This window comes from Agelaius phoeniceus, chromosome 3, assembly GCF_051311805.1.
Source record: "Agelaius phoeniceus isolate bAgePho1 chromosome 3, bAgePho1.hap1, whole genome shotgun sequence".
In the NCBI taxonomy this organism is placed as follows: domain Eukaryota; kingdom Metazoa; phylum Chordata; class Aves; order Passeriformes; family Icteridae; genus Agelaius; species Agelaius phoeniceus.
Window position 1 is genome coordinate 93,945,131 of NC_135267.1, and position 18,853 is coordinate 93,963,983.

Genomic DNA, 18,853 nt, shown 5'->3' on the forward strand with positions numbered 1-18,853 from the left:
ATGAAAAGAAACAAACCCCAAACTCGACTCATGGCACAGAAATGGTGGGAGCTGAGAACAGCAGCCAGTCTGTGGCCTTGCTACATGGACACCAAAGCACTCAGCTTATTTCTGCTGAGAGCAATCGTAGTGAGTCTGGATTTACAGGCAACACACAGCACACAATGAGCCAAGCATAAACCTAAACTCTGTGAGAAGAGCAAGCAAACCTTTCCAACAGACTCATTACAAGGCAGGTCTTACAGTGATGCCTCTAGTTTGGCATGCTTTGCATGCATTGACATCTCCCACAAAAATCCCAGTGCTGTTTGGCCTGGAGGAAATTCATTAGATATTTTCTTGAGTATTATATTTTAGATAGCAAACTGAGTTTTGCAGCACTTTCCAGTAAGTTATGAGGAAAGTCAGTCAGGGTCAAAAAGCTATTCAATAGATGGATAACGTTCTCACACCTTGTGTTTTTAGATCCAAATGTGGTAATTGTTCTTTTTTCTAGGGAGGTTTCTTTTGACATTCTGAGGAAAATCAGGCCACAGCTTAGCCTAATTATGAACTTCTGAAAATTGTGTCATTTGTACTGAAAATTGAAGTTTGAAAAGCAAGGCTCAACTCATTATCAAAATTGAGCTTTCAAAAAAAAAAGATTACTGGATTAAACCAAGCCTTCTCTGCCATTTCCACCAGCCAGAAAAGCACCTAAAAATTGTAACGTAAGCATCCTTGCTGTGTTCTCTTCTGTTGCTCCCTGAGCAGGATGAAAAAGAAATAATCCTGCAGCAAAGGCCCAGGCTATGAGAAAAGGCAACCACCAGATTTTAAAGTCTGTAAGGCAGAAAGAGACAGGTGGTGATCCAGGGGCACAGCAGAAGGAAGGGACTGACTGAGCCACCAGAACAAAAGCAGCTCTGCAGTCTCTTCTGCTCCAGTTTGAGTGGCACAGAAAATGTTCCTTTTTTCCCTTCTGCTGTCAGACATCAAAACCTCAACTCTGGACTACTCTAAAAGGGAATAAGCATGTTTAAATCCTGATTCTTCTTTCATACAACAGAGATGGCATTTGGACAAAACTATTCTTCGCTTTTTCCAAAGGGGTGCTTTTTTCCCCCCCTATAACTCAGTTAAAAGAAACTACATGAGAAACTATTGTGCTCTCTTCCCAGTTATTTCAAAAATACCCTTAAAATTTATTTCAAATGTTATCTCCCAAGACATTCCAAATTACAAAAAATGAGCAAGACTTTATTGCACTAAATGCAGGAAAATATAACACCAGTACAGACAGATTTGATATACATTTAAAGAAAATTTCAGAGGATATCCATGTGCCCACCTGCACCCACCTCAGAGTGCAGGGGCCATGTGCCTCAAGGACTACCAGGACTGGAAGACAGAATGAGCTCCAGGCAAACCCAAGACACTCTGGGCTCATTTCAGAGCCATCACACACCCTGTGCTTGGTCAGGGAGAGATACTGCATGGCTTTCCATTTGGGACACACTTCAACTGCTCTTACAGGGTCAGCCATGACAAACAGAGGTTATTAAAATACAGAAAGCAGTCAAACAGAAAGGTTGGGCTTGCCCCTGTTTAACCCAGTGAATTAGACCTTACACCCCCCCAAAATTTATGTTTTTCTTAGAATTTCAGTACTACAAGAACTTAAACATTCAAGTTCAATGCAAAAAAGGTTGCATCATATTTATGCTTGTGATCAAAGATAGGTCTGAATATACATTTAGAAGCAGGAAATTAATTCAATTTACATTATCTTACTGTTGTTTTCAAAGAAAGTATTTTTGGAAATATTTTTCAGAAGAATTCTAAATTCTAAATAATTCAACTTGCAATTATCCCAGAGATCTGAGAGAGTACTAAGGTGACCTGAATAAAGGACAACAGATATAATGCCATCTTATATAAATTAGGGTGTAAGTATGTTCACCTTCAGGGGAACTTGGAAGGCAGCTTTCTATAAAAAGTAAGGACAGATTTAAACACGGCTGTGGAAAGGAGCTCCTGTACTCTGCATCACACAACACTGACACAGCTGTGATGATGGAGAAGGTCATTCCCACTTAAACTGCCACCCAGGGGATCCACACAAGACTCCTTGAAAGCTTTCTATAATAAAAAGCTCTCCAAATCATCAAGAGGGAGTAAGACAAAATAATGTGATTTTGGGATAAAATGCAACAATTTACTTAGTATAGGAAGTGTTAAAATACTCCTGGAGTGAGCTGGAATTCACTGTAAACTAAAAGCAAAATTCAACTTCTCTCCATCAGTTTAGGTCTTGAGACAAAGAACTGCTGAGGAGAAAAGTTTTAATAGTCTCCCATCCCAGCTGTCAATGAGAGCTGCAACTTTTTCAAGCTGCTTTTTCCAGCTGTTTGCTCAACTACTTAAAGTATTCTTTGAGTGAAAAAGCTGGCCTTTCTTTGTCAGAAAGTTAAATAGAATATTTTATTAGGAAATCTGTTTATTTAACAACAGTGATTTTTAATTAGTTGCATTACTAAAAACAAAATTTAAAAAAGTTGGGTTTAGCAGCACCTTAACACTAAAGTGAAAAAGATGATTACCATCATTATACCTGATGCCTTCAGGTATATTCCCCACAACTCTACTCAACCACAGGACACTAGTCCAAAACTTAAATGTCTGTCCTAAGATACAGAATAGTCACCAAACTTCAAAAAGAAAGATTGATTGTGTTTAAATAATATGAGTTGCCCACCCGTGTGAGACACAAAAAACCCACTCCCACTGCTCCTGATTTCCCCCATCCTGAAATGACACAAGTGATTTGTGAATCCTTGAGCTCAGTGTAGGAGGAGCATTTCCTACCTGTAATGCACGTGTGTCACTGCTGGTTGTCGGTAGCCAAGAATCCAGGTCTGGATGTCTAGAGGTTCACCTTTGGGATATGCAATGGTTGTATCTATCACCCACTGGAGGCCTTTGGATTTGCTCTCTAGGAATAAAAAAGAAAATTCCATGTCACTTATTTGAGAGTTATGCAGTTTTTATATCACTTCCTGAGGTATGAGGCACAAATAAGACCATCAAAAATCAAATCCAGATTTCATTACAGGGCACAGAAACACCCTTACTAACATCAGCTGGACCTACATTTTATTTCATGGTTATTTCTGCTGTCCTTAGATACTGTGGTACACAGAATAGAACAAGTTCACTCACCAGGTCTGAGTACAGTCACAGGACATCTTGGCTCCAAGGTCAGGTGCTTCCCCCCATTCACCAAAAGAAAAAATCCCAAAATAAACATCCAAGCTTCTTGGTCTGCACTTCAAGCACATGTGCACCTGGGCCTTTCTAAAAGATCACTGATGGAGCAGCAGCCATTTAGATCTCTCAAAAGTTCTTAAAAATGTGAGTTGCAGGATGAAGAAGAAAAGCTTCACTATCAGGGTGTACTCAGGGTAAGAAAGCAAGGAACAGAAGCTGGTCAGTTTTCAGAGAGGGGAAGATACTGCACCCACAGGGTTCCCGGAGAGGCTGACACCAGTACATGCTCATATGCTGCTCAGCCCACTTAGAAACTGAAAAAAGGATCAAAGGAGGTGAAAATATTTGCTATTAAGATAAGTAAAGAGAATCAAATCTGTGGGTCCCTTCCAACTAAGAATATTCCATGACTCTATTAAAATCTGAATATGAGTTACAACCAGCAACAGTCCAGGTCATAAATCAATGACCCCTCTCTGGTCTTCAATTCACAGGTTTGCTCAGAGGAGAGCAGCAGATCTGTAGAGCAAACCAAGAAGGAAGGCCACACTGCCAAGATGGCACTTGGAGGTTAGCCTGTGAGTTTTCTCTTTGTTCTGGAGCTGTCCTGTGTCTGAGGTCCCATTCTGCCCCAGCCAGCAGAGTAATGCTCACTTACTGCCTGACAGTACAACAGGCTCACACCACATCAGGCAGTATCTCTAAGGATTTAAAAAGCTGACTATCACAAACAGCCACCCATGGGCAAGAGCATGTAAGGAGTGTTAGCTTTTAGTACAAAGTACAATACTCCTCAAGCCTGCAGCTGAGAAAGCTACAAAAGAAATGTAACAGAGGCTGACAAGAGCATTGGCAGCACCAAGAACATGTACTGGGATTGACTGTTCACCATCCTTCCCTATACAAGGACAGACACTCAAAATTCAGCCAAGAGGAAAAGTTTTCATAACAAACAGAAAAATGATTCTCTGTGCAGAGGGGGGAAAAATAAATTTTGGGAATCTCTTGCTAAAGGGTGCCAAGGATGGCAGGAGCTGGGATCAAGAGGGAACTGAATAACCATGGAGGATTAACTAACCAGGCAGAAATCCCCACCTAGCTTGGGAAACCCACCACACAGGAAACTGTCAGAAGCTTGGAGAATATGTGGGAGAAGTGTGATGCTTCCTTGCTGTGTTCTCACTCTGTAATTTCCTTGGAGTCCTGGACAAGTTGCTGGGCTAGAGTGTGGCCTTGCCCAGAGCAGCCACTCTGATTTTAGAGATCCACCACACACCTGAAGAAATCTGCAGCACTGAGTGTGAGCAGCACCCTGAGCCACAGTTGCTGACTCCAGCTAGAATGTGCATGCAAGGACTGGCTTGCAAGTTTCTACCTGCATTTAATTTAATTTCATTTGCATTTAATTTAATTAAGTGTGAAAATTACAGCAATGCTGTCACATGTATCTATCAATTATTTTAACAAGCAGACAGTGTTTTCTTGCTGTCTGCTCATCAGTGGAGTTGTACTGCTTCATTAAAAATGCACTACTCCAACAGGGCTAGGCACATTTCCTAAAATTTAGATTATGAGTTCTTAGCAGCATGCAACATATTATTCCAAAACTTGACCCAGGGCAAGCTGCATAGGTCATGCTGAAGCATTCAGTGTTACCTTCTGGAAATACAGTATTTTAGAGCCCTGACAGACACATGAAATGAGAACTGGAGGCTACAGGCTTGCCAGCATCATGACAGAGTGCTTGTCAAGTCTCTCTTAAGAAAAGCACTAACTACAGAGTGCTTCATTTTAAAAGTAGCAATGAATCAGAGAAGAGCCAATATGAAATTAATATTAAATCAACAGAAGTATTAATTTAGAAATAGATTTTGAAACAAAGTCATTCAAGTTATTATTTTCCCAGATGTAAAGCAAGAATGGATAAAGGCAAGTAAATTGCCAAAGTTAAATTGCCTAAGTGAGTAAGCAACAAAGATCATTAATTGCAGTGAAAAAGTGCCAGATGAATATGGGCACATTTTCTAATTATTTACAGTAAAGTGTTTCAAAATAATTTATTCAATATTTAGCTATATTTAAAGCTGTTCTTTCAGTGGATAATGGTTTGCACTTCATTAAGGGAAGACTCCTGCAGTCCTCTGCTGTGCTGATTTCCTACCTTCTGCTTCTGTGGAGAGAGCTGCTGCAGCAGCACTGGATTCCTCAGTCCAGCTCCAAACTCCCCTCCAACCCTTGTCAGGGCAGGGTGAGGGAAAAAAACAGACAGCCCACCAGAAACCCCAGGCCAGGAAAAAAAAGTTCTGTCAGCAACATCAGCCTCTAGAGAGCTCCTTTTAGAGCAAGCAGGTGTTAGTGCAGCTACCTCCATGTGCTCTCCAATCACAGTATTGGTGCATGCTCTGCTTTAAAATAAGCCTTACATAATCATCCAAGATATATGACTGCCAAAAAAACCTACATCACCAAGGATTTAGGAAAATTAATTTTGCAATACATCTTGAATTTTTTTTGGGGGGGGGGGAGGGGTTATACTGTGTTGCAACCTGCTCATAAACAAATTTATTTTAAAGTCCAGGAGCTCTGACAGATCCTGAAACTGGAAAAGAAACTGACAACTGCACAAAACACAAAGGAGTGGTACCTAAGTATCTCCAAGGATGCTGCTTTCAGGTGTAAGCACACCTCTGACCAAGAATAGACCCTATTATTTTTTAAATGGAGCACATTAACAGGAGCTCAAACCAAAGCCTGTGCATTAGTTGTAACAGTGTGAATCTCAGGTCTGGCATTTGCACCTGAGCAATCAGGGAGCTGCATGTACCTGTGCTAAAGAACTCCTCTCACCCAGCTTGCCTTGGCCAACTCAGCCACACCTTTCTGACAGCCAAACTCTTCCAACTTTCTGCCTACCATTGAAAGGCACCCTTATCTTTCATTTCTAGTACTTGCTGAAAGCTTGAGCAGCCTGGCTGTCAGAGGCTCCAGCAGAAGAAGCTGCTGCACAGACCATACTTCAGCTGATCTCTCCAAGCACTGGTTTTTCTGCTGTGCTGTCAGTCTGCCTACCACTTCCAGCACAAGATATGGATTTTTCAAACTGCTTGAAAATGTTAACACTCTGATTTTTTTAAAATGCCACATAAACCTTCTGAACATGCCCACAGGCACCTGCCCTGCACAACAACACCCAAACCCTGCAGCAGTGAGGCACCTTAGTGTGAATGGTACATACTTGTCTTATGAGTGCTAAGCCAAAACTGAACAATCTAAGGAACAGCAGCTTTCTGGCCTAGACAAAAAAAATCAAAAGTAAAATTTAAACAGCTTCCTAATTTGTTTGTTGTTTGGGGTTTTGGGCTTTTTTCCAAGTCATCAGCAGAGGCAAATCTTCACAACTATTTTCTTCACTGTGGATTCAAGGGTATTCAGTTGCTCCCTATCTACTTAGAAGCAACTCATCATCAGAGTCTTTAAGGCACTCAACCTGTCATCCTCTGAAGTCCTTTCACAACTTGACTGTGTACAATCACAAATTTATGGGGGTTCAGAGCTTCTCTTCATTCCCCCTCTTTGTCCTCCCTGGGGGTGCTATTTCTTGGGGTCAACTCATGCTAAACACCAGATCAGATGATGCACAGATGATGCCTCAAACCGACCAGCAGACTGCCAGCGTTTGCCACTGAGAAAAAGAATAAATCATAGATTTCAGCAGGAAAGCTTGCCTCCAGCTGAGCTCTGGCTGGTGTCACACTGCCAGACTGGATTCAGAGTGGAAGGAATGCAGCAGCCAGGTGTGCACCTGAGGACTGCACCTTGCACTTGGAAAAGAGAGTATTTGTTAGCATTCCCCAGTATGCAGGTGTGGTTTCCTGAACACTTGCACCACTCTGAATGCAGCCAAAGAGGCTGCTGGCTCTTCCTGCACAGCAATCTGTTCTGGTAGCTTGTCCCTTGTTCTCTACTTGTCCTTGTGTGATCAGCTGGATCAATGGCCCCAGAATTAACTTTTTTCTCCAAAGATTAACTCTCAGACTGAACATACTACTCATCATTCCAAGATTTTGATGCAACAAACCACCTGGAACAAAACAAGAAGTCTTTTTTTCCAGGGGGAAGAAAAACAACAATCAAAAGCTTTCTCACATGTTATTCAAGTCACGTTCCTCAGGTAACAGTGAATGGAAAAGTTTGATTTTTAAAAAAATCAATTATGTAGTTCAATTTACAGCCCTGCAGAAGTGAAAATTTAATTTCTCTGAGAGAAACAGCGTCAGAACTGAATGTACTCTGCTGCATTTGAAAACAGTAAGGTAAGATTTCAGTATGGCTCTAACTATAGTAACCTCTTATCAGACAAAAAAATTGCTGCATGGTAAAATAAAACCATTTTTATTTTTAAAATGATTTTTAAAAACACACTAGAGCAAGTTTGATCAAAAATAAGCTCTGGAATGTGCATCTTTGAAGAACAATAGCTCCAAACTCCTTTGAATTGTCAGCTTTTGGCATTTAGAACATTTTGATAGTTCTGAAACTCACAAAATCAATTCTTATCAAGTGAAGAAACAGTGTATTTGCAACCATGTCAAAGAGTAAGTGTTGTGCTAAAAAAAATTCAAAAAGCTGTAAAATACCCCTGTGAACACACCCTGGGTCACTACTGGGTTAGGGTGATGATGGCTGCTCATCAAGTGTTTTTATACTGCCCATTTTCTATTCTGCACTAAAACCTTCTTCTGGGATGCAGGTGCTGGCACATCTGTCCCACCTGGAGGCTTTTATCAGACATCAGAAGTACCTTGAACTCTCTTTTCAGGGACAGACATCACTTACCTACATTGTCTGCATTATTCAGCTTCAACAGCGGTCATGCTATCAGACTGCACAACCTTTCCTATGTTTTCCATCCTTCTATCAATTTAGGAATACAACTACATAATTTTGTTAAACTAAAAAAGAGTTTCAAAAGGCAGCAAAAGCAATAAGCATTTCAGTAACTTAATTTAGTATTTACCAGCAATAAGTTAAAATTCACTCCGATGAAGGTTGGTACTTGGGTTTTTAAATATGAAAGAAAACTGTTAAGAAGAAAAAATTAAGACAATAGAGGCTTCTTGTCCTGGAAAAGCCCCTGATAAAGAACTGATCACTTTAAGTACAACAATTATCAAACAGTATATTAATATAATGTTTTATATATATATATGTAGTACAGCTCAGGAACATATGATTTGTTCTTCCTGTCACTTTACAGAAGAAGAATCAGCTCCTAAACTGTGAGAAGTTCATTACTAGCATAAAAATAAATTGAAAAGGAGATTGGATAGTAAGATCATAATTAAGACTAATGAATTTTTGGGGAGGTTACTGAACCTTGCACTTCTCAGCATAAACCCACCTCTACCAAAGGGATGCCATAAATCAGATTAGAGACCTTGGAGCAGGACAGATGATGCAGCACTGAGCTACAATTAGCTCAAATCTTGAACTACAACTTGAAGGCCACAGCTTTGGTGACATGTGACATACAAAAGCCAGCTGGGCTGAGGAGCTGGGCTGTGACACAATCAAACAACTCTGTCTGACTTGGTTTGTGTCAAACTGTGATAACAGTGCATTAAGCACAAACCACCTTTTATTCTAGTTTCCTTTGTCATCTTTTCTTCTTTCACCCAGTTTTACACATCTCTCCAACTGAGAAAGTAGAATGGCATCAAATTTACAACAGTATAAAAGCTACAAGGATCATTTAAAATGAATTAAGTACTAATAAAATGACAGCAATGAAGAACAGAACTGTGTATCATGACTCAACATTAAAACAGCTACCAAGGAAACTCAACAGGAAGGGGACATAATTTTTGATGAGGAAAACTCTTAATCTATAAACTAATTGAAATAAAATCATGTGGGAGAGGAAGGTGAATTACCATGAGTATCAATAAAGCTTGGTGGAAACAAAAAAACAGGGAGAATAATAAATGATGAAGTAGAAAGCTTATTATAGTAAAGTGAATAATTTGGCAAGCCAGGACTCCAGGAACATTGTTAAGATAGCACAGAGCACAAGAAGTGTTGCAGATGAAAAATGTGTCCAGCAAACCATGAAGTGTTTGCTTCTGTGATGCTTCTGATAAAGAATCCACTTTCCAAGCAAAGGAGAAGAGTTATAATGTACAAAAGCTTTGCAGGCAGTCTCTATGCCAGCCCCTGGCTAAACCTTTACTCTGTGCACTACACCTGGCTCCAGCACCCACAGCTCAACTATGGCCACCTGAATAGGAGGGAAGCTTGATTTCACTGACATGGGTTTTCATGGGATTAGGGAAAAAAAAGGGAAAAGAGAGGAAAGATTAAAAGTAAAGATATCCACTAACTTTGTTAGACTTCTAACTTTATAATATAACCATAGCAATTTATAGAATTATATTTCATTCAACTGAACAAACATTTTCTGACATGGTAAGAGACCAATAAAAGCATTCAGAAAGCAACAGATGAGAGGAAGACTCTTTTATACAAGATACAATCAGGAACTAATATTTCATACATCTCTGAAAGGCAAGTTTTACAATGCTGGAAATATTTTTGTAAGCTTAAAAGAAGAGAGGACATAAAATACCTCAGTGTCACTATGTATCAAATACTACTTTTTCCTAGCATATAAAATTTATTTTCACTTTTCTTTTTCATCTCTTTTAGTACGTTTTCAAGTCCATTACTATGAAAGAGTGACAGCTAAACCCACGCATTTCATTCCTATTTTTGCCCAATTATCTTTTCTTGAGTAGGATGGACAATATGGTTCCATTTTATTCCTGAGAGAATTCCTTTATTTTAGTACCATTTTAGGTCCACTACTATCAAATGCTCATTTCTCTAGAGTCTGAATGATGCCACTCAAAGAGGGGAAAAAAAGGAAGCCAAGTTCAATGTTCAGCTAAGTTGACAGCAACCTAAGAATAGGGAAATATAAAATTGGTATTTGACAAGCACTTGCAGCCTCCCTCCAGAACCAGACAACTTATAATTAATTTGGGGAAATTCTTACTCTCCATACCTTTTTAAGATAGCAAGAAATAGAACAGGAACAGGCCAAACTTTTCTCCTCAGAAAAACCTCAACTTTTTAACAAGGACCAGGGTATTCAGTTTCTCTCTTTTAAACCTAAGATATTTTATGACAAGAGCTTTCTTCAGCCTTTCTTTGCTGAATGTAGCCTGACAGGAAACACTCTGGTGAATTCCACAGCTTGATTTTTCAGCTCATTTTAAATCCTACCTTCACCTCTCCAAGAACATCATCTCAATTTATTTCCTCTGTTGACAAGAATAACTTCAAAACTAAAAATCTGGAAGCAATTTCTGTACAAGGGTTCTTGCTAACCCTGAGATTTGAACTTCAGACAGAAAATAATTCCAAGTCTTTTGCTTATGTGGCTTCATTAGTAAGGATCTTTGTTTCAAATGGTTAAATGATTATCAAAATTTGGCTGTGAAACACCAGCCCCACCCATCAATAAGAAACTACCACAACTCCCCAAGCCATTGTTTCTATAATAAGTAACAGAAATCCACAAGAAAGTTAAGAAAGATCTAACCGTGCTCTTGAACATGCCAAGAAGTTAGTTTTAAAAAACAAGAGACTAAAGCACCATGTCCCATAACCACAGGTATTATTTATATCCCAGCTATACCCTCCCCTATAGCCCAGGCACCCAGAACAATAATGCTGCAGGAATATTCTTATTCCCTCATAACTCTTCTGACATGACAGCCAAAACAATCCTTCAAATCTAGTGATCAATGACAGTTAACTCCAGCAACAATGGAGACAGGCAACACAATGGTCTGTACAGAACAGAAGAACCTGAACTCAGTGGAAAAGAGTTCAAGAAGAGGAATAAAGTAAACAGCAGTGGATGCAAAGAAACTTCTAAAGCCTGGAATAAAAATATGAACACAGCTAGCATATTCCAGAAATACTTTTACTATAGTTCCATGCTGTCACAAACCAGTGCAAACCACCAATCCTGCCAAAGGAGTAGATCATGTTCTTGCTCACTCTGGGTGCTTATTCCAGTATCTGTTTCACCCATCATGTGAGCCAAGCCAAGCACTCAGGCAGCCATACCACAAACTAAACCAAATTAAAACTAAGGTGGTTTCTTTTGTCTCAACATCAAAAATAAAGTTAGCAGAACTAAAACTATTATGAAAACATTTAAACAATGTATTTGATATTTAAAGAGCCCAATTCTACACAAAGTTTTTTTTAACTCAAGTCTGACATTCATGTGCTTTATACCCATAGAGTGAAGTGATCTTTACCTTTTCTCGCAGCATCTCCACCCGATGGAGTTCCATTTTCTTGCGGCGCTACAAGTGTCTTCAGAATGACTTGTGTTGCCCCAAGTCTTGGCAGGGTGACATGCTTAAGAAATGGCAAATTGTTTTTCTTGGCAAATGCCTGGCTTGTTTCTCTTCTTTTTCTAAGAAAGCCACCCTCTGGAAATAAAACAATCCATTTCCTATTGCGGCTCCTGTAATATTTTTCTAGATGATCTTTGAGTAACACGAGCTGCTGGTCACGGTGTGCTCTCCCCTGTAAGGATAAAACATTATTGAATAAAATGATTGCTTAGAAGAGGTAATATCAGACATAATAATTAAGGATTAATTCTAAGGATTTTATCTTTTCAGAGATAAAAATAAAAATACAATAAAAAGCAATGTTCTCCTTGGAGTACCTGCTGGAGGCCCATAGACCAGGCCTCAGCTGGGTTAGCACAGCAGAACCACAGACCTCACTCAGATCTGCACTGCTCCAACATCCACTCATTTCTCCTCTTTGGTGCATTAGGACAACTTCTTCATTTATGAACAGTAAGATACAGCCTTAATTACTGCACAAATATCTTCAGGAAGAATCTTTGCTCTTCCCATCTCTGCATGCACCAAGCTATCCAAATTTTCAGAGGAATCTCTTTACATTAATTAGCAGTTTTGAGTGTTTCAAAGTGACCTTGTCAAATCGCTCAAAAGACACAGGAGGGAAAAATTAAAGCTCTCCTCAGCAGAGGTGATTTTAATTCTCTGAAATGTCAACAAAACTGCCACAAACATTGCACTGGTGGTTAGTTGGGTTTTTTGGTCAGAGGAAGGAAGAGGGAGTTTGTGGGGTTAAATGAAAGACAGTATTTTATCAAAAGTGAGTTTTGTGAAAGTGCTTCTCCTACATTTAAGTCTCCCCATGTTGCAATTACTTCCACCTTAGCACAAAAGGGAAGGAAAAGGCTCTCCCTGCTCATATTAATGCAATTATAAAGCAATATAAAAGTCCTCAGTTAAGCCAGTCCTTTCTTATCAGACCTCCAGGATAGCACAGTAGTTAAGAAAAGAGCAGTGAACAATAACCATCCAAATATTACTAGAGTTAGGCAAAGGACTATTACTCCCTCAAATGAAGTATTTTGCCACACCCAAAGGCTAACAGCCTAGAAACATTATATTTTCAATTGGCTTATCTTTAGACTCACAATGACATCATTGTATCTGTGATGCTGTCTATGTCAGCCACTTGACAAAAATGAGGAAAAGCCTTTGTTTTTGCAGCTCAGTGATGGTTTGGTTTTGTGACTGGAATTGCAACCCCACACTCAGAAATTGTAACTAACAAGGTGACAGCTTTGTGTACCTCAAAATGTGCATATTGTAAATTCTACCTATTGAAAGAATTTACATTTTACAAAGCATCCAGCCCTGGTCCTTCCATCCATCCTCTCCCAATACACAGCTGTGTGCCTCTAGAGACCTTTGTTTTCTAACTATGCCTCTAGTGTTAGTGAATCTCACTTCAGCTGTGTATTGCTGTGTATTGTGCATTTCTTTATTTCATTCTGAGTAAATTAACTTCTTCTCTGGAATGTGAAAATTCATTAATTCTCTCTGGCTCTCTACACATTTTATGTTCAGAAAAAGGAATAAGGAGAGGAAAGAAACATGTACGATGGATATTGCAGTTCATGTAACTGGAAACAGGTTCATGCTTTTCATTGGCCTCCTGAGTTTCTGCTCAGAGAGTGCAGTTTGATCAACAGCCACCAAACAACAAAAAACCCTACCCAAGCTGTATGAAATAATCTGAAGGTCTCATTCATTAATATTTCAGATGTTGAGCTCAACAGACATTCTTTCCTAATGCTCAAATACTAACTAACCTTCAAGAACCAATTAATTACTATTTACACCACCTTAAATTGATCCACTGCTATGTCACCATCAAAAGGGACAGTTCTGCTTGTCCTAATTTGAAACTTTGCAGCCAGAAGAGTGACCTAAGCAGACAGACTCCCTGCATGGCTTCAAGGTCACTAAGGAAAGATGAGAGGTGTGCTCAGAAACAGAGATAAAAAGGACTGCCCATGCATTTTACTTGTACGCCTCTCTCATAAGAGGCTCTCTTCACAACTGGATTCCATCATCATTTGTATCTATGCAAATAATAAAACCAGCTTGGAAAATAAAATAGCTTCAGAACAAAGAAATATACACTCCTCAAATATACACTTCACAGCAAAGCTATTTCATTGTGCAAACCAACCACAAGGTGGTAAGGAAGTCCTGTAACACCATGAAGTTCCAAATGTAAGTATAAATCAAAGTAGTTTATGTGTTTCCATTTACCTGTCTTATAAAGAAGTCTCCATGGATTAGAGACACAATGCCAAAGTTTGTATACTTAAAAATATGGTCCATCAGCCACATCATCTGACGGACAACCTGAAAAGTAAAAATACATTTTAAAAATAAGTGAATTATCAAGTGCAGAGAATGATGAATTATGTACATGCTGGTCACATTCTTGTCATTCTTACAGCAATAAAAAACTAGCAAATAAATAGAATAAGGTCCTTTATGCCCAAAATATAAAGCAGCACAGGTGCTATGCTTCTCCCTCGAGAGTAGGATTAAATGGCTTTTTGTTATGTAATACACAGCTCTACAGCATTAGCCATGGCAGAGCAGCCACTTGTATTCCTGAGAATTTAAATCCTGCTTCTTGTCCCAGTCAAGCAGCACAGTGGGAAGGCAAAACCAGCAAGGCTGAACTGATCAATTCACTTGACCATTGCTTCTTACAGGACAGTGAAGGCAGCTACTTTACCTGTTCAGTCCTTTGAGATTTAAAATAGGAGAATTACTCCCAAAAAAGTAAACAACAGAAGGGAAAAGCTTCTTTTCTCACAAGGGCTTTTTCCTCTATCTCTCCTACATGTAGTTTTTGAGAGGGATAGGAAGTGGTTCCCCAAAACTGCAACACCCAGTGTCTCTTACATGCTCCCAATCATGGGCTAAGCTGCCTTTTCTCTTCCCTGGGTTATGAGCCCACATCACAACTGACACAAGTTCAGGGAACCTGAAGTCATGTACCATTTACCACTTCCATTTACCACTATCAAGAAAGATTATGAAGGACTGACATTTCTCTGGTGGTCAGATGATCGTGCAAGCACCTTCTGCTTTGCATCTTTCTCATGCACTTTGGGGCAAACACAGAAGAAAGCAGCCTAAGAAATCAAGATAACATGCTATACTATCCCTTCCTGTCTGCCAGTGGTATTCCTTACTAGATGCTACACGTCCAAAGGACCAAAGGCACACTATGTATTTGTGAGTGATAAAAGAAAAATCAGTTCCTAGATCCAATGCCTTACTTGAGACTAATATTGGTGAAATAGTCTATCCTACAGTGATCTCCAGGCTATGTTAAATTAAAGTGAGGATCTTAAAGCCAAATTCTTCTCTGCAGACATTAACATTCTTTCCATTTCAGTAAACTAAAAAGCTTTATGCAAAAAAAAACAAGAAAGAAGGGTGTGCCCTAAGGACGAGAATCATAAAAAGCATCACTCAGAGGTGTTACTGCTCATCAAGGCACTACAATAAACTCATGCCCATGCATCACCCAAAGGGGACAGGCTGCTGTAGGGAACCACATCCTTTGATAGAAACACCACCAAAATTTCACTAATGATGATTTAGCCTGCAGCAGTATGCAGGCCTGCCAGTGTTCATCTACTGCTTTGGCATTCTGACAACTACCTTCTATTGTATCAGGCAGAAGGTAAACCAACACAATCTATTTTACTGGAGGAGATAAGCAAGCTTAATACTCTGCTTTGCTGGAAAGAAAATGTGTCTTTTGAGGAGTCAGCACTGGTCCCAGATGTTCCATGGCATTCCTGGATGAGGAACTCTTGCCCAGCAGTGCTCCAGCTTCTCCCCTGCCATACCATCTGATGCTGTCTTTAGGTAATGGTAGATTTATCCTGCAAGTTGATCACTGCTCTTCAAAGTCTGAAGTCCATCTCACCTTGTTTCAGGTGCCACAGGGCTTCCAACTAGCATCCCTAAGCTTTCCCAGTCTTTCTGAGGAGGGATGAGATTTTGTCAAAGATAAGTGTGACAGACAAATTACAACAGACACACACAGTCTGCAGTGTGGGCTACAAAGAGACAAACTTCAGAGCCCAGTGATCATAAATTTGCCTGTAAGCCTAGGCAATGGTAAGAAGTACAAAGAAAAAGTATTTTTATGTATGAAATAATATATATACACATACTAACATACCAAATCAAAAAGCAGTTCAAAGAATAGGACACAGTTATCTTGCCTGCACTCAAAAGGCAAATGAGATTAATGGATATGCATTTTATTCTGCTAGCAAGGGCAGAATAGAAGACACTGCAAAATTTTGTTGGTAACTCTTCTAGGTACTGACTCCTCTACTTAGTATCCTCAGGAATAAAGCAACACTTATGAGATGAGCATCTTATCACTTGCATTTCAAGGAGGTTTAAACAAAGACATTTAGAACACAATTTATAGTTGTGAACTATATATTCTGAACACAATGTAATAGGTGTTGATGTCTTCAAAGAACTTTTGGTTGCCACTTCAGGTCCTTTTTCCTTCATGCTTCCTGGTTAAGTAAGTTCAGAAGCTAGAAAAAGCTTTTTCCAACTATATAAAAAAAACAATCTAAGCGCCTTCTATTCACAGGCCCACTTGAGTCTACACAGATTTCATAACAAAGCAACCTGGACAGACTGACTTTAATCTTTCAAGCACCTGTAACTTAACAATGAAACCTGAGAAGGCATGACTTGAAATCTGCACACAAACCACTGCAAGCTGCACTTTTGTCCCCACTACACCCTTCCTGGCACTGCTTTCTGTTCCAAATCAGAAAAAAATCCCACATTTATCAGTCCTGATCCAGTCAGAAAGCAGTAATAGCAGCATTTTAACCTACTTCTTTGCGTTAAACACATAACCTTCAATATTTATGAAAACACAACTTACTTACTGAATTTTTTTAACTCTTACTTTCACAAAGAAATTAGAACAATTTCTCAAACTTTAAAAAAAGTGTAATTAGGTCACTTCTGGTTGCCCTGAAATGTTGCTGTTTGGCTTATATTATGGTACAATGTATTAATCAAACAATGCCAATCCAGTCCTTCCACTAAAATTCTAATTTTTAGCTCAAATTCCCCTTCTCTAATCAGAGATCATTCTTTTCTTATTCATGTAAGTTAATCTAGAAAACCAGAAATATCTCAGCACATGTATTTTATCTTACTGCTTTGTGAGATTAAATTTACTTAAAACAGATAGGCTATGCTCTCATTGGTATAAAAGGATTTATAAAATACTGGAAAAAATTACCATCATGGCTCCTGACACCACCCTTGGGAAACACTGTCAAGTTACAAGACTGTCTCATGAGTTTTCCTCACTACATAGAAAAATCCAGAACTTTAAATTGAACACTTCTGATGTCTTGCATGAACTTTTTTTTAAAGCAGCATTAAACTATGAGTGCTTGCAGATTACATCTGATTTTGGTCTGTACTGGCTGGTAAAGCAAGCAAAAGAAGTTCTGGACTAGCACAAGCTTAACACTCCTAAACAACAACAAAAAAAATTATTGAAAATTACAATCTTGCTGATAGATTAGTATCAAGCTTGTGAAGGACTCTATGTTAAGTTTAAACTGGATTTAAGGAAAGCTGACTAATTTAAGCATTTGCATACTGTACAATGATTATTTCTGGACAGGTAGGTTTATTTTTTTTTTCCTTCCAGTACTTTCACAGTCACACTAAGTAAGGACAATTCTCTTTAGAAATATGAAGCATGCTATTTTAAAGCACCTGATCCAGCAAGCTCTAGCAAACATGAACTATCCTGATCTTTCTCATTATTTTCAGCCACTTGTACTACTCATGCTGTATTTTAAGCATGTATTGAAACTCTTCTTTATATTACTTCTTTATTAGCTAAAAACATCAAAGCCATACTAAGCTGTGGACATGCACATTCCAAGAGCAATGACTGCAACTACTTGAGGGAAAAAACAGTGATTTTAGGGATTTTCTGCCTTTTTGAATAATTTCCATGGTGAAGATTATTTGTGATCTCAATGCCTTCCTTCATTTTTAGCATCTCCTACATTCACTGAAACTTACTCTGTCGTGACTGAAGTTTTTAAGCTATGGGGTCAAATGGGATAAGCATGACTTAGATTTGTATCTGTAAACCACTGGTTAGGAATATATGCCATACACATCCACAGGACTACACCCTCACAGTCACATCTTTACCATAAGATTGTCCTATGTACAATTTTGATGAGGGAAATTAAAGAGTTTATTCCATCATTCTACATTGGGTACAGCACAGAATACCATCTATACCAAATTCCCTCAATTCCAAAAGAAATGAAAGCAATCAAAAGTACTTTTACAACAGCCTGCTCTAGACTAGAGTATAAAGAAAGGTCTCTGCTCCATCTTGAGTACCATTTTCATACTTTGTGAGGTGGGGTTGTTTAAAAGGTATTTTAATTGGTTGGTTTGGTTTTTTTGAATCAACTTTGCTGTCATAAGCAAGATTTGGAAAACTTTCTAAAAAATGGTAAATCACTGATAAAGGTAAGCATACCCATAACTATATTAATTTGCACTAAGAAAAACAGTGCCAGGTACAAATTGTGCAGATGCAACAAAAATCAGTTCTTGTTTCCTTGTTTCTTCAGGGTATGATGAAGGAAGCAACACTAAGACACTTAAAGAAAGAAGGCAACACTAAGACAGATACAGCTGATGCATTTTTTTCAGCTTGACAGGTATGCCTCCTGCTCTTTGTAGCCTAATCAGGCACACATGCCCTTCTTCCTGATTTGTACAGAAATCTGATCTCCTGTTTAGATCCTATACTCTGGTTTCCACTCCTTACACATGAATTTTCTGAACAGCAATGCACGGAACAATTAACATTAGTTAAACTTCTCACCAAGAAATCCTTAAGGGCTTGTGAAATAAGAGTTCAAGTAATTTGGACCTTAGCTAGGTAGCTTTGGCATGCTCTCATCCTACCAAAATCCCATACACGTCTCACTCTAACTTTGAGAAAAATTCCATGCTGGAATAAAGTAACCAAGAAGCTCGACCTGTGCTGGTCTGAGCAAATTTGGCTTGAGTTGCACAAAGGCATGAGGTAAGAGGAAAAAGTCAAATACATGGTTGCTTGT

At 39.0% G+C, this 18,853-nt stretch overlaps 1 protein-coding gene across 2 annotated transcripts in view; it reads right to left on the reverse strand.

Moving 5' to 3' along the window:
* Window positions 1-18,853, reverse strand: part of LPGAT1 (lysophosphatidylglycerol acyltransferase 1) — a 61,066-nt gene that overhangs the window by 13,960 nt on the left and 28,253 nt on the right. For both annotated transcript variants that reach the window (XM_054630487.2, XM_054630488.2), the window contains 3 exons: window positions 13,938-14,033; window positions 11,583-11,856; window positions 2,848-2,974 (listed from right to left, as the gene is read on the reverse strand). In XM_054630487.2, the coding sequence (XP_054486462.1) occupies window positions 2,848-2,974; window positions 11,583-11,856; window positions 13,938-14,033 (497 nt within the window). The remainder of the gene's footprint in view (window positions 1-2,847; window positions 2,975-11,582; window positions 11,857-13,937; window positions 14,034-18,853) is intronic.